At 40.4% G+C, this 25781-nt stretch overlaps 1 protein-coding gene across 4 annotated transcripts in view; it reads left to right on the top strand.

Moving 5' to 3' along the window:
- LOC126473525 (solute carrier family 2, facilitated glucose transporter member 1-like) overlaps positions 1–13015 on the top strand; it is a 72638-nt gene extending 59623 nt beyond the window's left edge. For all 4 annotated transcript variants that reach the window (XM_050100631.1, XM_050100630.1, XM_050100629.1 and 1 more), the window contains exons 6-11: positions 6807–6944; positions 9977–10179; positions 10337–10549; positions 10629–10731; positions 11411–11579; positions 11706–13015. In XM_050100631.1, the coding sequence (XP_049956588.1) occupies positions 6807–6944; positions 9977–10179; positions 10337–10549; positions 10629–10731; positions 11411–11579; positions 11706–12081 (1202 nt within the window). In that variant the 3' untranslated portion in view covers positions 12082–13015. The remainder of the gene's footprint in view (positions 1–6806; positions 6945–9976; positions 10180–10336; positions 10550–10628; positions 10732–11410; positions 11580–11705) is intronic.
- Positions 13016–25781: the final 12766 nt, after the last annotated feature.

The following is a 25781-nucleotide window of genomic DNA, read 5'->3' as shown; positions in this document are numbered from 1 at the left end:
TAACCAAAACGGCCTTGCTGTGCTGGTACTGCGAACGGCTGAAAGCAAGGGGAAACTACAGCCGTAATTTTTCCCGAGGGCATGCAGCTTTACTGTGCATGGAGAGCTGCATCAAACCAGTCTCAGGACTGAAGACCACAACAACAACAACAACTCTGGATATGTTCATTTCTTTATGTTGAGTGTGGGCTGCATGCTGTGATCCCATTGTTGCAGATGTTACGATGCTTTCAGTTTGTTAGAAGGAATTAATTGATAATTGCACGTAATGAGGTGCGGGTGTGACCTTTTCGAATTTGTAGAAAACAGTGCTATGATCTATCAGTGGATTACTTTCAAGAAATCAGTCTCAAATAGAAATGTGTAACTTTCATGCACACAGACAAAACACAAACAGAAGCAGGATTGTAGCTAAACTGTTGTCTTAATTTTGGGACCTAGAGAACAGTCAGTTACCTTCATCAATTTTCCAACCTTCTTTCTCAATATTGTGATAAATTTTCTCATTATGCCTTTGGAAACAGTTTGTATGGAGATATTTATGTTATTGTAGGTCATGTAGCGCAAAATCCCAAAGTTCAAAATTTACTTACGTGACATGCAGATATTGTAGACATCAACACAGCTTCTTAAACTTGTGTGTGTGCGCTTGCAATTAATCAAAATGTGCAGTTAGTTTCAGCTTTCAGGAAAGGGTTATTGAAACCCCTTCCATATACATCTATACTCTCATGGTGTAGCAAGATTGCGTATTAACAAGAAACTAATGGACACAGAGTTGGGTATGACAATAGTATTCCTTTATTTAGTATCCCTTAAAAGTTACATTCGGTTCGAAATGTCACTGCACATTACAGACAGGACATTTCTTTATCAAAATTGTTAATTTTTCATTAAAAGTACATACAATATAAAAGTCATAAGATATCAATGGAAGTAGCCCGTTTTTAAAGGCAGTGATTTACGGCACATGTTTGTACTAATGTGAAAATGTTTCTGTTGTGCTAGATTTATTTTTTTCCATTCTGATTAACTGTTTGCCATTTGTGCTGAAGTAAATGTATTGTTTTGCCTCTCCTTGACCTTTGTAGAAAGGAGTCTTGTAGTATGGAATATTGAACACATTTACGAGCTAAATTTTAAAACAGAGTATTGATGAAATTATTTTTAATAATTCAGTTTTCAGTATGATGATTTGAAAAATTTCAAAGGCTCCTTTCTCTTCTGCCACCAACAATATTTAATTCCTTGTGCTCTTTCATTAATACTGAGTTTGGTGGTTTGAAGTTTTACAGTCAGGGAGCCACTTTAGAGGTATGTATGGCCTCTTTTTTTTCCTATTTGAGACGAAGTCTGCTGTCATTCATCGTATCGGTGCTCTCAGAGCAGTTTTACGGTATTTGTACTAAAGTCTGAAAGTTGTTCAAATAATACATATTGTATTTTGAAACTTAAGAATGTGGCTTACATGCCCTGAAGTATTAAGTGATGGTAGACTACCCATAAAACGTATAGCATACTGTAAAGGTGGGGGGGGGGGGGGGGGGTTGCAAGGAGTTGTGGGACGTACATTAACTTCCTCCTCATTATCATTGCACATCCTTCTGGTTTCATTTAATTTTTAGTTTTTACAGATAGTACTAACACTCTGTGATGATACTTTTTTCTATAGTAATTTATTTGAACAACTTTTGCATTTTCTTAGTTCATAATGCAGTAGCAAAAGGGGTTCTGTTGACATTGTAAATTGCAGTAGTTCAGTACCCCCTCCACAGATCTCCAACAAAATACTACAGTATAGTTATTTCCTAAAATAACTCCTTTTGCACTTGTGTTAAAACAGCCACAACAGCAGCATAAGCCTTTGTAGAATGAAATATTTTCTTTTTACATGCTCTATGCTGAAGGGTGCAGCGACTAAGGTTGGTAAGTTGTTGGCTTTGCTGAGCCATGATGCCTGATCCACCAGGATGACCTTAACAGCAGCGGTCTGGGTCCTGAGGGCAGCGCGTGTTAAGGTGAGGAGGGAGAGGATACAATAAATTGACCCTGCAGGTGTGGGCTGTTGCGGTCATCTTATTGTAACTTGCCCCTAAAAGATGGGTTGTAAGTAACATTTTCTTTGTTATGCTTTTTTATTTGTTACAGCTGTCATCTAATGCTTCGTGGATCATTCGTGTTATCTGTAAAATAAGAGTGTGGGAATGGCATGAAAAATATTTCAGCCAAGATTTGAGTTTTTTGTAGCTGAAGTCTCATTAACATCAAAAATTTAGTTGACTGGTGATACAATCCTTGGATGAGGAATTTTGGGTAGCACTCAAAAAGAAGGCAAGGTTGGTGGTGCAGGGCCCAGTGCTGGGTTGTGAGCATTGCACCCTAGTCTTCTTAGTGACTGAAGGCTTCACGATTCCTCCAATCCAACAATTCTGAATTTGTTTGATTTGATGGGCGCATGGCCCACAAAACAACTCTTGACTGTAGTGTTGTACAAAGTCATTTGGAGATTATGCTCAGGTTAATTGTTTGGAAGATAAATTAATAGTACACACTGAAACATATATAAGCAGGTGTAAATTTAATTTGAGCAATTTGTGCATGTGTCAGAGATAAAGATCTGTTGTTCATCAGTGCTTGATTGGCCAAAGATGTTTTCATATGCTGATATGCAGATAAGAAATAGTGTGTGTGTGTATATGTTTTCTAGAGTTGTAGTTAGGCATAAAGTGATCATATTTTAAATACAATAATGTTTGTAGTAATTATAAGGCCAGAATTAATTTTCCTGTAAGGCTAACTCTGAGAAAAAGATAAAGCTATCTGATAAAGCTCTTAGCCTTAAGTTAAGGTGACAATCAGAGGTATTGGTCACTCAAAAAGAGACATTTGCTGATGTCATTTACAATTGGTTTTGTTGTCATTGTTACTGTAAAGACAGTCAGAAAAGGCATGGTAAAAAGGGAAGAAGTTGGTGTTACATTCATATAATGGTTCATTTAGACATTGTAATTTGACACAGCAGGCATGGAGTGCTCGTTTTGTATTTAGAAATGTTTTATATTTATTAAGCTATTGACAGTGGACTAAGTCTTTCATCACTATAAAGTGACTGAAAATTTGTGTGTGTACTCTATAATACTTGCAGAGTTGAGCACCATTGCAAATTGAATTGAACTGATATTACTGATTACTGAGAGCACTAAAGTTTATTAGCAGCAGTTTCCACGTAGATCTTGTGTAGAGTGGGTGGTTGTGCTATTTTTCTTTTTTTGAGGCATTCTCATTGTATTGAAAATTGTAGTTTGAGAATTGGAAAAGCTAGAAGAATTTGGCTAGCTTTAATATAGCATTTAATGATCTTCGTGAACATGCATTTATGAGCCTCCACATGGAGTCATTTGAGGAATTAGTGTTCAAAATACAACAATGGGCAGTGCAGGATGGAATAATAGTAATATTATGAAAGGGATATAATGCTGCTCACCACATAGAGGAGGCATTGAGTCCCAGACAGGCACAATGGAAAGACTACTAAATATTATTCTTTCAGAAAAAAAGGCCATCTTCAGAAAACTCGTACATCTTCACACAAGAACAACTCTCACATATGTGGCCACTGTCTCAGGTGATTGTAGCCTGATTGTAGCAGTTGGATCACAATGACAAGAGAGTCTCTCTCTCTGTCTCTCTCTCTGTGTGTGTGTGTGTGTGTGTGTGTGTGTGTGTGTGTGAGGCCTTTTGGTCAGAAGAATAAATGTTTTTAGTAGACTTCCATTGTTTGGGACTCGACCCCTTCTCTGAATGATGTGAATTATCTTTCAACAATATTATATTTAAAATAGCTGTTATAGTTAACAGTAGTGGTGACAACTGTAATCAGACTGGCGACTGAATTGAATAAAGACAAGCGATGAACTATCTGATCAACACTGCAGTGTTGTCGTGTTTGATATTCAGTGACTGAATAACTGCTAACTGTTTTCCAAATCTACTGAACTGTGTTGAGGACGCCTTTTACGAAATTCACTGTCAGTTATATCTTATTTGTCTTCACTTTTACTAATATTGTTTTTAATTCAGGTAATAAGGTTAGACATTGCCTTTTGTAAGCATGTTGTATGTAAAATGGCAGGAAGTCTTATAATTGCTTGCAGTATATTTTGTTCGTAAGTTCAGAATTGAGGGACTTACACTCAATACATTCTATAGAACATAAAGAAAGCTTGAATAATTTGAAACAGCTTTCCAAAGTGCCCTGAGAATCTGCACATTTGAAAATCTATTTGAAATAGAAATAATTGTTTTTTGTATACTGAAATAAGGCAAGGTACATAGTAGAGTGATTTAATGCTTTCCAAGCAGCTGTTCATAAAGGTAGAGATTTGCATAAATAAAGGTTATTTGCTTATGTTGTACATTCTGTACCACAGAGCATTTAGAGAAAGTCAAAGTATGTGTATTGATATGCAAGTGGAAATAGGACACCTTATATTCACCATAATGTAAGAGAATGATTTTAGTTGATAATGGATATACAGATTAACAAAATTGGTTCAGTAAAAATAAAGCACTCCATGCATTAGTTCTGCTGAGGCAACCTTTGTGCTAGAATATTTTGATTACAGAATATTGGAGAAAGTTGGGCGTACATTGATATTTCATTTTGAAAATTAAGTATGCAAATGTAATAATCTGCGAAATTATGTATATGTTCACTGCATAGGTGCTGAAGCAGTGTATTGCAATACAATTTAGGTGGTCTTTCTTTATCTCATGAAGTTAGAAAACTGACTGCTACAACAGTTATGTTGAACATTTACATTATAGTATCCCCAGACTGAAATAATTGTTGGACCATTGATGCAAATACTGAGTTGAAGAAGGCATTAGAAAATTCAAAAATTTGACAATTAAGAAAGACAAAGAAAATGTACGCTGAACTTTGTGTATATTTACAAAGTACCAATCTAGCATGTATGTTTTACAAAGTACCAATCAAGTATAAGTATCAAATCGTGTTTTCTAATAGTAGCAATGATATTAATGTGAAAGCAGATTATTTCAATCCCCCTCTTCACACGTTTATATTTCTTATTTCAGTATGTACATATGTTGTCATTTTAATTTCAGTTTGCTACTATTAGGAAAGACAGACAAATATAAACATTAGTCATTAACATTGTTATGTGCAGCACAACATCTCATTAGTGTGCTACTGTACAACCAATGAAGTAATCTAAGAGAATGCTTAGTCCACACATTGGAAGAAGCTGTTCTGTCATGCTGCAGGCTGAAACAGTGAACCTCATACTGTCAGTATGTTCCTATTACTATTTTTTTTAGCTGCGTGGACTTTTATTATTGATATAGGTAATCTATTGGTCTTTGAGTGACTTTTTAATGTTTTTTTAGTGTTCTTAGAACTGAGTAAAGCGTTTATCATGTGGTTGAATTCGCATCATATAAGAATGTTCCATGTAGTTACCACAATAAGGTTTTTGAGCCTTTCACTTTGGTTTGTTGGTTATTCACATGAGACTGTTCTGCTGCACAAAATTTGTAATCTACCATTAGCACATAAACTTCTAATGTTAAGATGTATAATACGTTTGGATGGTCAAGGCTAAGGCCAAATCATTGTGATTGCTTCTCACAGCTCTCTTGTATCAGGGGTAGAAATAGGATAAACGTAGCAAAGTTTGAGGAATGTTAAAGTACTTTGGCGCTATGTTAAAAGAATAAGAAAGCATTCTAAAACTTCTGCTGAGTGATTCAAAGTTTTTTTTTTTTTTTTTTTTTTTCCAAATTTAAATCAGAAGTTTCTTAAGCCTCAAACCATCTGATATTGCTAGATATTTGATGCTTTATGCACAAAATTTTCATATTCTACCTTTTCATTACGGTAGATGCACAGGCTCTGCTTAGCAGTTACACTGATCATTGCGAAGTTATTTACTGTAGCAGATTAGTTGCATCACACCAATTTGTCAGGCACAGTGAGTTTCTCTGCAATGATCTAGTTTCTCTCTCTTTGGCACTCATTTTATCAAAAGATAAGCTTTTAAAATTGAAGAATATTATCCCCAGAGAAGAAATTTCCATTATTTCAGATCACTGCACTGTTCCTTATTAAAAGTAGTTGTGAAAGTACAGTGCAAAAGACTGATGCCTATACACTTCAAAGTTTCACAAGTTATTTTCACTACTCTTTCCAAGGCATCTCAGGAAACTGCATTTTCTCTACTTGAGTGGAACAGTAATTTGATCAATTGAAGTAAAGTCTCGGCGAAAAGAATGTGAGAGTTGTGAAATGACTGGGAAAGTGGTTAGACAGGTTTGTTTACCTGTAAAGGCAGAACTAAAATTTTGGAAAATGAAATAAAGTCACTTAGTCAAACTTAAGATGAAATTGTGTGTCAAACCTTCAGCTAATTTTCACAAATATAATGTTGTGAAGATTAGTGGAAGATTTTTAAGATGGCAGCTGTGACTGGATCCAATTTTCCAATTGTGATTTGTTGAGCATTTTTGCTTGGACCCTGCCTGAGCACTATCCTTTCGTCATTTTGAATTTCCTCTTGCAGCGATTTCTTTCCACTGTGACAAAATAACTAAGTCTTTGGAAGAAACTGCCTAAGATTCAAGCACTTGCATTGCTGCTTGCATGTCTTTACCTCAGATGCTGCTCAGTGGGAGCCTTACCATCAAATCTTCATTCAGGGCATCTGGTCTGTGCCAGGTGACTGCAAAATAAAAGGAAGTCTGATATTACTGACGTTACTAATTTGTTTTTCTTTTCTTTTCAGGAGTTGAAGAAACCTGGCACTTTCTTCTTGGACTGTATGCCATTCCAGTACTCCTGTCAGTATGTGGTATTTGCTTCTTGCCGGAAAGCCCTAAATATCTTTGTGTGATACGTGGTGAAGAACAGAGGGCAAAAATGGGTGAGTAATTTAGCGTTCTTGTAAATACACTGCTCAAAACAATTAGGGGATCGGTTGAGGGATAAAAAATAGACATATGGATTTTTTTTTTTTTTAATATATATATATATAAACACACACACATTGAGATAATTTGCTGCCTCAATGCTTCACTTGAGGTTTACATGGCGTTTAGGTAGAGTGAGGCACCATGGGGCTACCATAAGAGTGAAACAGTCTCGTTGCTCTCTAATATGATGTGTGATCACCTTGGACAGCCAGTATAGCTGCACACCGGTGTGGCATGGGCAGTATGAGGTTATCAACCAGCTATTGAGGGATATTTGGCTATCTTCTGTGAGTGCAATATCCAGATCTGCAACAGTTGTGGAATGTGCTGGTCTGGCTGCAATGCCTCTGCTAAATCCATCGCAGACACACTTAATCGGGTTTAAGTCCGGTGAACAAGCTGGCCACTCCATTCGTTCAATTCCCTCAGCTTCTAGCATGTTGTCCACCTGTGCAGCTTTAGGGGACTAGAATTAACAGCCACCAGAAGGAACCCGTCTCCTATGGCACCAGTGTAGAGCACAGTAAAAGTCGGAAGATCTCACTCTATACCTCTGAGCAGTTAAAGCTCCATTCTGAATGGCATAAAGGTCCGTATGTCCACCAACACTGACTCCTGCCCACATCATTCGTCCAGCACCACGATACGGCGATATTTCCTGCACATAAGCAGGATTGTTCAGGGTTCCACGTTCTCTCCAGATGAGGGAATGAAGATTCTACGGCTGAATACAAAATCTTGACAAATTTGTGAGCAACACTCGGTGCCATGCATTAAGTCTCCAATCCTGATGTTTCTCTACCCAGTTTCTGCAGGCTAAATGGTGCCGTGGTTTTAATAGAACAAACACCATAGGCCTCTGTGCATAAAGGACACATTCCCAAAGGCAGATTTTGGACTGTGTGTTGATATTGCGCGTCCTGTTGCTGCCTGGAGGGTGTGTTGCAGCTGCGTTGCATTCAGCATCCTGTCTCGACGGGCTGTTAACCGAAGCTGTCATCTCTTGCTGATGGTACCCATGGACAACCTTAGCCTTGCTTCTTGTAACGGTTACTGTTGTCTGAAATCACATGCAGGTCCTGGATATTGTACTTCGAGACACTCAAATAGCTGCAGCCACCTTGCTGTGTGTGTCCGCTTCGAAGTGTCCTATGGTTCTCCATGCCATAGCTTCGGTTAAGTCGCATTGTTGTTGCATTGCAATACCTGCTCACTACGCTATCTGAATCCAACTGCTTGTATAATTCGTTGTAATTTGTTTGGTAGAGTAAACACAAGCCAACACCAATCCCCTCTGGAGCAACTTTCCATTATTACCACTATCTCGGCAACTGTAATGTTGTTGCCTCCACTCCGTAGAAATGTTAGAAAGACGTTGAACCATTTTAGTTCATTCTGACAATGACAATACTTCAGAACCTAGATATCTCAACTGATTGCCTAATTGTTTTGACCAGTGTATGTTCTATGAATTATTGATAATTGCAGTGGTATTTTTTGCTTGATGGCTCTGTAAAATTTGATCTCTTGGGCTAAAATAGTGATAGTGTGTGTGTGTGTGTGTGTGTGTGTGTGTGTGTGTGCGCGCAACGTAGAGCTGCCTCTCAGGTGTTTGCATCTGTATTATCGTGTAACTTTAACTGAACTTAAATGTATGAACTTGAAAATTTTTCATGATATGAAGCATCTTCTTAACAAATTAGTAGCCTGTTTAACATTACCAGTAACTTAACTTCAAACACCTGTGCCTGTAATGGCAGGTATGACTGAACTTACAAAATTACTATTCACTTCCAGTGAAACCCATGAAACAGATTAGGCCAAAGATTCATATCAGCATAAGCAGATGCACATAATTAGCACATGTTAGTGGAAGAAGTCATTTCCGTGCCATTTAGTAAGGCACAGTTCTTGAAATCACTCTTCTCCAAACTTATTCAGTCGCCTGATAAACATGTCGCATATGTTGTCTACATTGTCTCAACCAAGTTGCCTGAAGTAATTACCAGAGTTATAACATTGTACAATGCATGTATATGAAAGGGTAATTTCATATCAGCAGGAACCTTAGGAAGCAGGAGAGATGGTACACAGGGTATACACAAGATTGCACAACAGTTAATGTGTTAGTGCCTTGTGCGATTTGAGAGTAGTTTCCTATCTTACGTTGTTGTTCAGTGTGTTATCTACTAGAGTTCCTTGTCTTTTTGCACTGAATTTCCTTACATGAAAATCTTTACAACTTGTATTCTCAGGCATCAGCACCATGAGTTGGGTAAGCGACTTCACAACTGGAAAATAGTAAGCTCCCGTCCTGATGATCCTCTTGCAGGACACTACAGATGTGATAGTACAGGAACTTGATAAATACTGTAGTAACATTATTATTTTACATTTGTTAAATTTAACAATTATGGATCCTAGTTAAGTGTGCTTTTTGGACTTTCTCGCTTGTGGCATTTGACTTGCATCAGAACATTCTGCACTGGTAGGCAACGAGTTGGTTGTGGTACAGCTGCCTGCTGCATCAGTGAAAATGCTTAAGATTTAGAGAAGGCTCTGTCACATGAAACAAATGGGGAGGCGGTGGGGGGGGGGGGGGGGGGGGTTGAAGAGAAGTTGGAAAAGTAACTCATCATTACCAAAAAGTGGATTCAATCACCAGAATTATCTTCCTGGTAAGGATGTCTCTCAACAGCAGTGAGCAGTCATTTATCTGGATACTAATTGGGAATTGTGGGTGACAACTCCACTACAACATTTAACAGTAAAATAAAGTAAATAAATATATTGCTGCCTTTGCTGTAATAATATCGTGGCCAGACATAGAGTAAGAATAGCGTTCAACTAAAAATTTGTTATATTGGGGAAAAAAGAAGGAAACCTACAGATGGAACATGTCAATGGCAATGGTAACAAAAGTACATTGTGCAGATGTTTTGAAGGAAGTATGGCTTTTCCTACTGACTTGCCTTTGTTGCAGAGCTGTGCAGACTGCGTGGAACTTCACCAGAAGCTGTGGAAGGTGAAATGCAAGAACTGCGACAGGGTCGTGCTGCCGTTCAGGGAACTGCGGAAGTAAAAGAATGGGGTGCAGGCAAGGTGCTCACTTCACCATCTCTCATGCTGCCATTACTTCTAGTTTGTTCCATGCAGTTTGGACAACAGTGCAGTGGAATAAATGCTGTGAGTATCTAGACACACACAATTCTGAATGTAGGACTTACAGTTTTAATGTTTGTATATCATTAGCAGCAGTTTAATTTGTACAAGATTTTGCAAGTACTGTCTTCATTTGTAATTCTTTTCAGATGGTATATTTGACACTTCTTTTCCTCCATAGGTATTCTACTACTCAGTTACCATATTCAAAAGTGCTGGGCTGTCAACAGATGCTAGTCAGTTTGCAACAATTGGTGCAGGAGGTGTGAATCTTTTGGTCACAATTTTGGCTATCCCTTTGCTGAACAGATTCGGCCGTCGTTATTTGGTACTGCTTAGCTGCTGGACTGCAACACTCTGTCTAGTGGTTCTCTGTGTCTCAATTACGTACATTGTAAGTTGTGGACTTTATTACCGTATTTATATTACTGTCATAACTGTTGAAGATTTCATTATGCCTTTTCACTTTACAGACCTCTACTTCTTGGATGCCTTATTTCTGCATATTTGCTGTCCTTTCGTACGTTTTCTGTTATGGACTTGGTTTGGGACCCATTCCCTATTTTATTGGTTCAGGTAAGGGTACTGACAAATTATAAATTAACTAGGATTAAAGCGAGCTGCCTAATACATTTATTTTAAGGACACATTATTTCATTAGCTTTTATGAGAAAAGCAAATTAAAAACTTAAAAATTTGTTGATTGGATATTGAAGCATTGAAAACTGGGGCAGGTAGTCATAACTTATTTTCATCATCCCAAGGCCTGAAAGTACAAGCTGAGCAAAAAAGAGAGAAACTTCCAAAAATCTCTGCATTGTTTGTATTGTCAAAAATCTTTTTTGTAATGCATGAAGAATAGTGTAAGGATCTCTTTACCACGTCCCTGTTTATGTAATTTAGCCAGTATCGTAAGATGTAGCCTGTGTCAAACAAGGGTAAATCCAGCATGGAATAACGACAATATTATGTAAAGGATAGATCGCTACTCACAGTATAGCGGAGATGTTAGACAGGCACAACAAAAGACGGCTAAACACGAAAGCGTTTGGCCAGGAGCTCTTCTGAAACACACACATGCACAAAAACACATCCTCTGGCTGCCCGGGTGAGGAGTCTTCTCAACATCTCTGCTATACAATGAGTAGCAATTTATTCTTTACATAATATTGATGTATCCATTGTCTTTTGAGTTGAAGTCGGTAAAGGCAATGTGTATATTCACTTGATAGAAACATAACTGCTTTTGTTACAGAGCTGTTTGAGACCGGACCACGGCCAATAGCTATGGCATTTGGCAGCATGTCAAACTGGGCAGGGAACTTCATAATTGGAATGACTTTCCCATGGCTACAGAGTGTGATTGGTCAGTTTTCATTCCTGCTATTTGCAGTGACAACTGCTCTCTTATCCGCATTCTTAAAGTAAGTACTTTCAACTGTATTCTTTCTAATAGTTCTATTGTTAGTAATATGTCTGTGTATTTGAAGTAAAAACTGTTACACCGAGGAATCTGCAATATTTCAATGTATCTGTCTGCTTTCTTCTAGGTTCTATTTTCCAGAAACAAAGGGCACGAGGATTTCAGACATTGCAGATATGCTCAAATATGGATTCAGAAGCAAAATATATTCTGCACCTGCTTTCTCTGGCTCGGTGGGAAATCTTGAAACAGCAGTAGCGAAATCTGAGCTGTATTCGAATGTTGGACAGCTACACAATGCAGGAAATGAACCCCTCGTCCTTGTCCTTCCTCAGAATGATGATGTGAAGATACCAATAGCTCCTAGCCATCACAGCCTCCCCCTAACTCCCAGTCACCACACATTGCCCCGCGTCATGCCCAGTATTCCAGAGAAGCTGTCTGATATGGCACATGAGGGGCTGCAGATGCCAGACACAGAAGAACATAATGACCAACTGTAGATTATTTCTCACTTCATCTGAATACAAAAAGATAAAAAGCAATTGTGATAATAGGTTAAGACACTGTAACTTCGTGGTTACAGGGTGCTCTCTGGTTTCTCCTGTTCTCGAAATACTCCAACTTTATACTTCGCTGCATTAATATACCTCAGAACAAAATGAGCACTGTCACTAGAGCACCAAGCTTAGAATAAGATCATCTACTTAATTTAATGTAATTCATCAATCATGAAGTTTATTTGCATTTAAAAATGTGTACTGTTTCAAATATTGATCAGTATTTCTTTCTTATGGTATATTCTGTATAGAGTGATTCTGAGAGAGTATTTTAGTAATTGTAGAAGTGTACATGTATTTATTTGACGATATGGATTTATTGAATAAGTGATAGTTCCATTAAAATTACAATAATTTATCATTTTATATGCCATAATTTTTTTTTGTAACTATTAACTCATTATGCTATGAACTGAATTATATAGTATGCAGTTTGACCATTGTGAGAAACTTCATCTTGAGTTCAAATTTTATTGTAATGACCAGAAAAGAGAGCAGATATATCTTAAGATTACTGATGTTTTAATCAGTGTAGTTTCAGCTTAAGGCACACTGTACAACAACAATTTGGGTCGGTAGTAATTCCTTTTGCATTGAAGTAGCAATGCGTTGTTACTCTACTCATCTATGGTAAACCTAAGATCTTAGATACTGAAACAGCAGTAACTATATCAGTGGCTATCAGTGTCTCAGTGTTAAAAGAAATTTTGAACTTAGTTAGTGATCAAACTGTTCGTATTTTGTCACAGAGAATTACATCCCACAATAAATTGTGTTGGTACAGTGGGAAAAGTGTGTATTTGGTAATAGAAAAGTGACTGAAGTGATTGTGCTGTGGTACTAATTTTACACTGCAAATAAATTTTTTATATTTTTATCAATGTGTTGCTTCTTTTTATGCACAACAGTGTTGTAGGGAAATAAATTTTTGTGAGTGATTTTAAAGATCAGAATGTGTTACTACTGTTGGGGGTTTGTATGGTTATTCGGCTTTACTGTAACTGAAAGAACAAGCCGTGAGACTTGATTTCTGTAAACATATTACCTCCTGTTGTAGTTTCAGTAGAAGCGGGAAGTTCATAAGAAAATATAAATACGACAGCATTGTTATTGTGGAACTCTGTGGTAGATTTCTGTGTTACACTGTTTGACACTGGAATTCTTATGTGGAAGAAAGACTTACTACTTCTGTGAATTGAGGTGAATGTAATCTGATAGATAGAGGGTCACATCACATAAATGAAAGAATCAAAAAATAGTGAATTATTGACCTGCAGGGAAAAAATCAATAGACATACAAAAAAGAGGAAGCAGTTACATCAAATAGAAATTAACACTCGACAGTAGACATGCTGAAGAAGAGCATGTAATAGGCAGATGCCTAATACTTAAAGAAAGTACATTATCTGGTAGAGTAGCCTCTTTTTTCTTCTTTTTATATATAAATAAGGAAAGAAAATTACCTCTTCCACTTCAGGCATTGACCCCTATCACCCATACTACCCCCAAAAACCTATCTAACCTAAAAAAAAAAAGCTAGTGCCACCGCCACTTTCATCCTAAATCTAACTGGGACGGCTGTTCGCCACCACTTCAGGTTCCGCCAACGAAACAAAAATTAAATATGCCTCTGAACTTTTTATAAAAAAAAATAATAAAAGGAGAAAGGAAAGGGTATAATACTATATTATATTTTATTTGTTGTTCATTTTGTTCTTAGTTTGTTCTTGTGTATTTATCTGGATTTGAAAGCAGGTCTCCTGCCCACTTTTTTTATCTTTTTTTTTTTTTTTTTTTTATTTATATAGATATCAATGTGCGAACAGTCATAGTTAATCAAGCCTGGAAAACCAAAACAGAATGAAGACACCATCGAAGATATTAAACATAAATAACATGAAAAGAAAGCTACCATGTTGTAGTTAGGCTTCCCAGCGACTGCGCCCACTGATAAAGATTGTTCAATATATGCTCGTTTGGAGTTCGTTCTGACCTCATCTGACACTGCCTGGAACATTCCAGCTGCACGGCGGGCTGTGAAAGGCACTCCATAGGTAGTTTGCGAAGCATTGTCGATATCTGGTATGCCCGGAAATAGCATGATGTCTTTCTTGCAAATAGAGCCAGAAGTCAAGGAAATTCTTGTGTCCGTCACGACAGAGGTAATGGACCGCATGTCCACGTATCCAGGTGACGGAGTTGGTTCGAGTCTTGGGGTAAAATGTCTCGTCTGAAAACAATAACGTGCATGCAGATATATGCTCTGGCCTAACTCGCAAGAGATAAGCCAGCATCTGCCGCACTAGGTGCCAAACCGGTTCCGCCTCTCCACAGCTGAGGTGATGCTTGTCAGAACCTACTGTACTACAACCCACACAATTGGGAGATTCTGCCATGTGGATATTGTAGAGACGTTCTTGCATCACCAGCTTCCCATTAACAACTACGTACCATTGGGAAACAACATCGGAATCGAGCATGGCATCGTTTAGTCTTCCACACCACGCGCCACCGTACGTAAGGATATTTTTGTTCGACCACATTTAGGGGGCGTCGTAGCATGTCGTGATATAGGTGTTGAGTCGTGGCCATTTGTGGTGTCGTGAGCGCTACACTGCAATAACATTGTTCTAAATAGAAACGTCCTATATAAAAGATGTCCTGTAGTGGCACCGGCGCTCTTAGTGAAGCAGGTCGTAGTGCCGTCAGCAGCAGGCTCGTAGGACAACGGCGCAGGAGACATAAATGTGAGCTAACATAGAGGGCAATGGCCCTATCATGGACGTTAACTAGGCCGAGACTACCTTTTTCCTTGGGGAGGGTAAGAGATACGTAGCTGATCTTCAGTAACATACCGTCCGCCCCAGTAGCTGAGTGGTCAGCGTGACGGATTGCCGTCCTCTGGGCCCGGGTTCGATTCCCGGCTGGGTCGGAGATTTTCTCCGCTCAGGGACTGGGTGTTGTGTTGTGTTCATCATCATTTCATCCCCATCCGGCGTGCAGGTCGCCCAATGTGGCGCCGAATGTAATAAGACCTGCGATATGGCGGCCGGACCTGCCCCGCGAGGGGCCAATGACGCCAATGACGCCAAACGCTCATTTCCATTTCCAGTAACATACCAGCAGTGACGAAGTATCCCAGCACTGCCATAATGCTACAAGCCAAGGGTTTCGGAATGGGAAGCATTTGGGCGACATGTGGTATCCGGGACGCAAGGTATACATTGGCATAATACGCCCACTGAATGATGTTGAGGGATCGCAAGCGCTGATTTGCAATTCCGGCCCTAATTAGGTGAAGAAGGCGTCGATAACTGAGCGTCGTCGCGCGTCGCATGTCGTTCATGAAATCTAAGCCCAAGCAGCGGAGAGTATCATTGAAGCGTCAGGGGGCAAAGTGTTCCTGCGGTAGCCCAATCCCGATGCTCAAGGCAACAGACTTGTCAACATTGATCTACCAGAAGCTGTACCGTAGGTTGCAATCCAGTACAACGCCGTGGCCATATCGTCAGCTCCTCGTATGACGATCATCAAATCATCCGCGTATGCGGTGCAGTGATAGATGGAGCCGCCAAACTGTATCCCAGTGAGCCTGTCTCGGAGACCACACAACAAAGGTTCTAAGGCCAATGCAAATAACAATGTTGATAATGGACATCCCTGTCGTACTGATTGGTGGATCGGCATGGGTGCTGTCAGTCTTCCATTAACAAGAACTCGAGAAGTAGCCCCATGCAGAAGGCGTATCAACACTGTGATAAAGGGGCCGGGATATTCCATGGGCCATAGAATGGCCGTGAGGAAAGTGTGGCCCACACGGTCGAAAGCCTGGCTAAAGTCGATAGACGCCAGGGCTGCCGGCAAACGTCTCACCCGTGCAAGGGAGATGAGATCTCTGTAACGACATAACGCAGTTCTGATGTTGTTGGGGCCCCCCAAGGACATCTGATCGCTGGACAGGATTTGCAATAGTGTGCCGCGAAGACTTTCTGATAGCAGCCTCGAAAAGATCTTGAAGTCGCTGTTCAATAATGTTAAGGGGCGATAATCGCGGACATGATTCCGTCCCTTCGGCTTATAGATGGGGACAATCAGTCCTTCCAAGAATGGTGCAGGCAATGGTATACCCGGGGACATCAATTCCTGACAAATTTCAACCCAACACGGTATCAACAGTTGTTTAAATGCTCGATAGAACTCTAATGGTAATCCATCGATTCCTGGTGATTTATGGGGAGCACATTTACCAATGGTGTCGAGCACTTCCTCTTCTGTCACTTCCCCAGTAAAGTCGGTACCATGTCTGTTGGAACTGTACCGTGGACATGTGCTGAAACGGTGTCTACTGTCGCCATATCAGGGAGCACTGCTGAATAAAGTTGAGCGTAATGCCCATAGAAGGCTTCTGCTATATCTGCTTGTTCTGCCACGTATCGTCCTTCGTCCGTTATCATGTCGGTTACCAGTGCCCTATGGCGCCTCCTGCGTTCTAGGAGCACGTGATGCATAGATGGCCTTTCTGATTGTATCATGTCTGGAGCACGTGACTGTATAACAGCGCCTTGTAAATGATGCCGTGCTAAAGAGACGAGCTGCACTTTCGCGCAATTGACTATGATCTGCCGGTCAGGTGAGCCTCCATAACAAGATATTCCCGTAGGACGGTGTAATAAAAGTTTTCCATGCTCCTCCTCCATGCCGCCGCTTCCCGGCCGTAAGCCATGAAGGTGCGCCTAAGAGCAGGCTTCGCACATTCAATCCACCAACTGAGGGTCGATCGGTAATGACCACGACGCTGTAAGGATGCGTTCCACGACTCTTTGATAGCACCTTTACATGCCGGCTCGTCCAGATGGGTGATGTTCAGTTTCCAGGGGGGCCTACTGCGCCACACACACGCAGGTTGGTGGGCAATGGTGCAAATATAGGCTGTGTGGTCGGTGAATGCAGTGGGCCAGAGCTCTGCTGCTCTCGTCGCCGTCGAAAGGCTGCTTGTGACGTAAATCCTGTCTAACCGACTTGATGAATGACTTGTATAATGGGTGTAACCAGGAGCTGGGCCATGGATGTGGTGCCATGTGTCAATCAGGTGGAGGTCACGCACTAGCATTTCCAATTCCATACACGGGACGTGATGTGGCTGCTGATCAGACGGAGATAATGTACAGTTAAAATCTCCTCCGATCACCATATCGTCTATGCAGCCCATAAATAGACGCGTAATATCTTCCGAGAAAAAGCGGGCCCGATCTCTCCATCTCCCTGATCCTGAAGGGGCAATTACATTGATGAGTCCTACACCGTTGACAGTTACTGCCATGGCTCTTGCACTCAGTAAGTACAGTACGTCCGTAGCTGCCAAACCGTCCCGTAGCAGAACAGCCACACCACAATCGGTAGAAGAAGCGTGGGAGATGTGGGCGGTATATCCATAGAAGTGTGGGGAACTAGCGACACATACTTCCTGTAAGAGGGCCACGCCGACGTCCGGCGCATCAAGCATGTGTTGTAGCGTTGTCAGTTTGTGTGGTGCCCTTATGGCGTTGATATTGATTGTGGCAAGGCGAAAGGTGTGCTGCCTAGCCTCTTCACCTAGGGTAGACGCCATGGCAATAAAAGCTAACCGCAAGAGATGCCGGACCCATCAAACCCGTTACAAATTATGAGTCTTTCACGCTAGGAGTGGCATCCCCAGTGCCGCCCCCTCCCCTGTCACTCGTGCCCTCTTCAGGAAGTTCCTCAACATCGTCCGACCACAGTGGCTGCAACATGATGCTGTGTAGCTGATCAGCACCTAAATCTCTCTCACGTATGTCGTCTTTGGTAGAGGTAGACGGGGCGCCATCCATCGACGTGACCTGCTGCATCTGTGGTGCAAGAAGTAACTGGGCACTCGTAGTATGGGCAAGTGAACCGTCTACACCACTTAGATCCTCAGCAGGCGCCGCATCCATGCCGTCTGATGAGATGTCACCTTCTTGACCGGCCGTGTGTAGGAGGCAATCGTCAGAAGGGGTCCACCGACGTTGCTTCCGTCGTCGAGGCGAACGTTGCTTTCGAACGTGGACGTCCGTATCCAAATGTGGGAGGCAATCCAGCATCTTATCACCTTCCGCTAGGAAAGCCGCGGTCGCGACAATGTTCGCGTCCACGTCCATTGCATTCTGAATGTTATGTTGCGTCTGGAGTCCATGGGACTGTTGCTGCTGTTGTTGCTGTGGAGGGGGCGACATGTGGGTTGGCATCGGGGGTCCTTCCTCTTCCTCCCTTGGTACGTCTGACGACGATGGGTGTGTCTGATTGCCCTTTTCGTCCTAAACTATGGTGCGCATCGTCGTCTGAGCGTACGTGAGGGGCAGGATTGTCGTCCCCATCGGGGAAACGGAGTCTCCCTCTGGTCTCTGCATAATTCGACGTTGTAAGCAGCTCAATCAAACATGGCCTTCCTGCCCACATCCGGAACAGGTACGCGGTTGACTGCCGTACATGATGATTGCACGACAGCCACCGATGTTCAAATAGGACAGCACATGTTTCTTGAGCTCAAGTTTAATTTGGCGCACACCATTGTAGACCTTATACGTCGAGAAAGTTTGCCACTTTTGTGCAATGTGGCTGATAACATTGCCGTATGGTTGGAAGGCGTCCTTGACAACTTCCTCTAGGACCTGGAAGGGGAGCTCAAAAACCCTTACAGTCCTTAGGCCCATGCCTGCATGATCCACTGTCACGGCACCGATATGCCCGTCAGAATGTTTGAATCTGAGAGAGTTCGAGTATTTAGACACCACTGTCGCGCAGACCTCTGCACTAATCATTTTAACATAAACCACGCTCGCTGTAATAGAAAAATGTATTCCGACGACAGTCGCCGGATCTAAACGTAGATCGTCGCGTATGAACTGTTCTATTTCATAGGCTCGAGGACGCGCATGATCTGGTTGGAAAGTAATTTTGATCGGATCGTGGTGCCATGTGTGTGCCATAGTCACACTGAACTTGGAACAAATACAACTCGCGCCGCAAGAAGGTAAACACAAGCAAGCGATCACGGTCGTGCACGGCGGGGCGCAGCGGACGTCCTCGCCCCACCGCAGCCGAAAGCAGACTGATGGATCAGTTTGGTCAAGGAATCACTTACATTCCCCAAACTGTGCACTGATCTAGTTGTAAGTACGAACTGCTTTCTGCTAGGTCATGCACACCTTAGTTTTTTTGTCCATTGACAGATTTATTTTGTATGAGAGTGCTTTGGCATTTTATTTCTTTCACAACATTATCATCCAAAACAGTGATTTAACGTAACCTGTTCTTAAGTATGACATCGAACGCCATGGAGCTTAGAATTAAATGAAATCTCTGCATACACTGTGTGCTTTGCAACTTGACCGTAATTCACCCACTTCGTAGACATGAAGTTGGAAAGCATACTACTTGTTTGCCCATACATACACACATACTTAGCAAATCCGTTAGTAACTTTACTACAAGCGTTTGTCACCATAACGGAATGTAGGGATATGAAAAGGTGAAACAGATTTCCAAAAGAGCAATTAAACTTTGTGTACTGAAGACAATGTACAGTCAAAAAAAAAAAAAATTTGTAAATGAAAGGATTCAGACACACATTTGTGATTTGACAGTGACATGAAGTACAGGGTGGCACAAACAAAAGTAGCCTGTCACTATAAATGAAATTCAGAAACAAAGTGCTGAAATGGACTTACCATTTCTTTACAATGAAAAAGAGTGAAAATTAAGTTTATAGAAAATGTTGAGAGACCCCTCTGTTTGCAAACAGTTCATTTCTCGGTAGAGGCATTATATATTTGTTCCAGGCATATGCTGGACGTGTGGCTTGTTACCCTGTCTTGCTGGCAGAAGCAGTATTGTCTTTCATATTCCGTGAGTTGAGCTCAAAATGTTTCAAAAGTTCCCATATTTGCAACTGTGTTGAGAGTAGCGTCAACAAAAACTGTCCAATGATGCAGATTCCCGTTACATTGCACCAAATGCCAATTTTTTCATCGTGAAGTGGTTGCTGACACAAAGTGTTAGGGGTCTCCTTTGTCCAGTACCTTGTGTCCTGTGAATTCATGTGACTGGAGACATGAAACTGTGCTTCATCACTCACGATGTAATGAAAAGGGTCAAACAAGCCATCGTCGATGATGTTCAAAAGCCACGTGCAATTATCTACATGTTTCATCCTCCCACAATTGCTGCACAACCGTCACACAATATGGCTTCAGATTAAGACTTTTCAATATCCGATGGCAACTCCTACAGGGTGGAGCACGAAATGTGTTACCACTTTGTTTTTGAATATAAACTTTATTGTCAATACAAACTGAAAGGAATATATACTACAATGAAGAGCTGTCCATGGAGATTTGTTCTAACTCAGCACATGCTCAATATGTCCACCATTTCGTTTCCTCACTTCCTTCCAACGAACACTGAAGTTAGTGATTACCCTACGGTACATGTCTTTCACTGCAAGCTTGAAGAATAAGTCTTCTGAGGTCCATTAAATCACGTGGACGTTTTGGGAAAATTCTTTCCTTTAGGTACCCCCAAAGAAAAAAGTCACATGGATTGATGTCTGGACTATTGGGGAGCCAATTTTGTCAGTCATTGAAGCAACCTGGAAACCTGAGTGAAATGATCCGCATGTTGAAATGCTCGTGTACAAACTCTAATACAGTGTTTGCAGTATGTGGCCTTGCTCCATCTTGTGTGTTGAAGGGCAAGGCAGTAGCAAGAAGCTGTGGATTGAAGCTATTGTGAAGCATGCTCAAATAACGCTCGCTGTTCACAGTTTCTTCAAAGAAAAAGTGTTCAATAAGTCCATGACTAGAAATTGTTGCCCACGCTGTAATCCTCGGAGCATAATGTTGTTGTTCATGAAGCGTTTGTGGGTTTTCAGTGGCCCAAACCCGTACATTTTGTTTGTTAAACACACCGTCTAAATGAAAATCCGCCTCGTCTGAAAACCAAATGTTGTTGAGAGTTTCTTCCCTATCCTCTGCCCACTGAGCGAACAGTAGTCTCTGCTGCTTGTGTTCTTCAGTGAGCTTCGGTTCACAGGTCATCTTGTATGGGTACATATGGAGCTCACTTTTAAGAATGCATTGAACGGAGTGTCTGGATATTCCCAGTTGCACTGCTGCCTTTCTGCACGATTTCCCGGGACTTCTCTGTACAGTAACTCGTACTGCTTCAATATTCTCTGGCGAACAAACAGGCTTAGGCCGAGGTCACTTCACTTCCAATACTGTTCCTTCCTGTACAAATTTATCGTACAACCTTCTTGCAAGGGACCCATCGTGTGTTAAACTGTTGTCAAAAATGCCTCCGAGTCACAACAAGGCTTTTCATTTCATGAAAAAGTAACACAATTGTCGATCGTTGCTGTGTCGTCAGTCTTCCATTGTCAGCCATTCCTGCTTACTCGTCTCCTAGCGGCAGTATTGTGAACTACATGTCATTTCATAACTCATTTGTTTTTCCAAGCTCTGCTGGTACTGCTGTAGAGATCCCAGCGGGATATCTAACATGCGTCGTAAATTGTGAAAGAAACAATTGGTAACACATTTCATGCACCACCCTGTACTGTGCGCCTTTCGGGCCAATTTACATGCAGACTTCTTTGGGCTCTGAATAATTCTTTGGCAGGTGTCTGCAATAACTTCCGATGTGTGAATTGAAGGAATTCTTTGTTTTACGTTTTGCATGGATCTGTAGGTGTGCCTGTTTTTATACAGACACACTGTATTGCTCTCTTTGATGGTAGTCCTATATCCAGATACTTGACCTCCAAAGATTTTATGACTTCCCATTATTGAATCTTTTTGACATATGCTTCCACCATTTCCATTCATTTCTCTATCAAGAAAGTCATTTTGCAGACTGCAAAGAGAAACATCTAATGTCACTGATGAAATAAACTGAAATACTGATGTAATAATGTTAACAATAAATCATTACGTAAAACAGTCAATTGTTGCAACTGTTACTCTGTTTCAGAGGTGGAAATACTGCATTCACATTCAAAGGGGAGGTGGCTACTTTTTAACTGCACCACCCTGTAGCAAGTTGGGAGTTGCTGTGCTTTGTTGGCCCAATTTCCAAATGTTGTATCCCACTGTGTTATTTTCTGATGAATGTCCAATATATCGCAGTTCATGCAGGAGGTTTTATGGTTCAAGGAAAATCCCGATTACGTGCAAGAGTTGGAAAGGAACTCGCCACATGTTATGATATGGGTGGAAATGTCATCATGATATCCGTAGGGACCTTATCATTTTGAAAGATGCGTGAATGGAATTTATTATTTGGATATGTTCCAAACATGATTAATTTGTCAGCTCAAAAATAAGAGAATAATAGATCATGTATGGTTACTGCAGTCTAGAGCTCCAGCCATTCCTGTGCACAAGTTCCATGATGATCAATTTCGATGCTTTGGAAGTATCTGTAGTGCCACTAAAATGGGTGTAAGAGTAAGGAAGAATTGCACAAAATGTGGTGAGGAAGCCTTTCGAAGCATGAGTCCTGAGATGTGTAGCAAGACTGCAATGACAATATGTAGACCTATAGATCTCTTAAGGCACAATGGTGCATATACAGGTCTGCTGGATACATATTTTTTCTATGTAAGAAATGAAATGTGTTGTGTTGACCTATGAGTAGGGTGACTTCTCTGACACATTGTACATGTATACAAAGACAGTGGTCACATCGAAGGGCTTAAAATGTATGAATCAATCTATCCTGGCAAATTACAGCAGTTTATTGGATAATGACTTAAAATTGGCACTTGTCTTTCATGGGTAACAGTAATGGCTGACAAGGAGCATACCCAGGTGTAAATAAACAATCTTGATAAAACTTGGCCGGTATATAGAGGGGTCAAAGTAATTCAATGCATGATATTGTTTTTGCCCCAATTTAACTTTTAAGGGGTTGAAACACACCCCTAAAAATAATATGGCACATTAGGTTTGGAGAGAATACACTCAAAACCACGAAACATAATGAACTTTGGTAAGAATTTGAAATTTTACAAAATACCCAACCACCATTAATCAATTTTGCAAAATGAAAATATTTTTACAACAAATTATGGAATCTTTCATGCCACCTCTGTACATGTGTAATAAATGGTTTATGAGATGCTATTCATTGGAAAATAAGTTGTACATAATGTGCTATTGGAGTATTTTCAACATTACTAATTAAAATATCTAAACATTCATAATATAATAATAATAATAATAATAATAAATATACACACTATAATAATAATAATAATAAATATACACACTAGGCAGAGATCAGAACCAACCAACACACAGAAGAAACCCACAAAACCGGCATGGCAACACAGGCTACAGATCAGAATAGAAAAACTGAGAAAAGACATCGGACAGCTAACACAATTTTTAAGAAATGAAATAACAGACAAAAAACGAAAAAGGTTTGGTAAAATCTCACAGCAAGAAGCAATAGAGCAATTAGATGAAAAGAAGCAGAAATTACAAGCATTGGCCAAACGACTTAGAAGATACAATAAAAGTGAAAGTAGAAGGAAACAAAACCAAACATTCAACACAAACCAAAAGAAATTTTACCAGACAATAGATAACACACACATTAAAATAGACAATCCACCAAACATAGCAGACATGGAACACTTTTGCAGCAACATATGGTCAAACCCGGTACAACATAATAGACATGCACGGTGGATACAAGCAGGAACAGACACATACAAGATGATACCACAAATGCCTGAAGTGATAATTTTGCAACATGAAGTCACCCAAGCAATTAATTCTACACACAATTGGAAAGCCCCTGGAAATGATAAAATAGCAAATTTCTGGCTAAAGAAGTTCACCTCAACACATTCACATCTAACTAAATTATTTAACATATTTAAAAACAAAGATGATGTGACTTACCATACGAAAGCGCTGGCAGGTCGATAGAAACACATACATACACACAAAATTCAAGCTTTTGCAACAAACTGTTGCCTCATCAGGAAAGAGGGAAGGAGAGGGAAAGACGAAAGGATGTGGGTTTTAAGGGAGAGGGTAAGGAGTCATTCCAATCCCGGGAGCGGAAAGACTCGCACACACACACATATCCATCCGCACATACACAGACACTGCGGATGGATATGTGTGTGTGTGCGCGAGTGTATACCTGTCCTTTTTTCCCCCTAAGGTAAGTCTTTCTGCTCCCGGGATTGGAATGACTCCTTACCCTCTCCCTTAAAACCCACATACTTTCGTCTTTCCCTCTCCTTCCCTCTTTCCTGATGAGGCAACAGTTTGAATTTTGTGTGTATGTATGTGTTTGTTTGTGTTTCTATCGACCTGCCAGTGCTTTCGTATGGTAAGTCACATCATCTTTGTTTTTAAATATATTTTTCCCACGTGGAATGTTGCCCTATTATATTCATATCATTAATTTGACCCCATAAATTATTTAACAATTACATTGCAGACCCATACACATTCCCTGATACACTTACACATGGAATAACTTATCTGAAACCTAAAGATCAAGCAGACACAGCAAACCCAGCAAAATATCGCCCCATAACATGCCTACCAACAATATACAAGATATTAACTTCAGTCATTACACAGAAATTAATGACACATACAACACAGAACAAAATTATAAATGAAGAACAAAAAGGCTGCTGCAAAGGAGCAGGAGGATATAAAGAGCAACTGATAATAGATACAGAGGTGACATGTCAAGCTAAAACTAAACAAAGGTCGCTGCACTACACATACTTTGATTACCAAAAAGCTTTTGATAGTGTACCCCACTCATGGTTGCTACAGATATTGGAAATATACAAGGTAGATCCTAAGTTGATACAGTTCCTAAACATAGTAATGACAAATTGGAAAACCACAATAATAGCAAAACAAATTCAAATAATATCACGTCACAGCCAATACAGATTAAATGTGGAATATACCAAGGAGACTTATTAAGTCCTTTCTGGTCCTGTCTTGCTCTGAACCCACTATCCAACATTCTAAATAATACAGATTATGGATATAATATTACTGGAACATACCCACACAAAATCACACATTTGCTATACATGGATGATACAGGGTGTTTCAAAAATGACCAGTATATTTGAAACGGCAATAAACACTATACGAGCAGCGATAGAAATACATCGTTTGTTGCAATATGCTTGGGACAACAGTACATTTTCAGGCGGACAAACTTTCGAAATTACAGTAGTTACAATTTTCAACAACAGATGGCGCTGCAAGTGATGTGAAAGATATAGAAGACAATGCAGTCTGTGGGTGCGCCATTCTGTACGACGTCTTTCTGCTGTAAGCGTGTGCTGTTCACAACGTGCAAGTGTGCTGTAGACAACATGGTTTATTCCTTAGAACAGAGGATTTTTCTGGTGTTGGAATTCCACCGCCTAGAACACAGTGTTGTTGCAACAAGACGAAGTTTTCAACGGAGGTTTAATGTAACCAAAGGACCGAAAAGCGATACAATAAAGGATCTGTTTGAAAAATTTCAACGGACTGGGAACGTGACGGATGAACGTGCTGGAAAGGTAGGGCGACCGCGTACGGCAA

The sequence above is a fragment of the Schistocerca serialis genome, chromosome 4, assembly GCF_023864345.2.
Source record: "Schistocerca serialis cubense isolate TAMUIC-IGC-003099 chromosome 4, iqSchSeri2.2, whole genome shotgun sequence".
In the NCBI taxonomy this organism is placed as follows: domain Eukaryota; kingdom Metazoa; phylum Arthropoda; class Insecta; order Orthoptera; family Acrididae; genus Schistocerca; species Schistocerca serialis.
The sequence above is the reverse complement of the archived record's forward strand: the minus strand, read 5'-3'. Positions and strand labels throughout refer to the sequence as shown.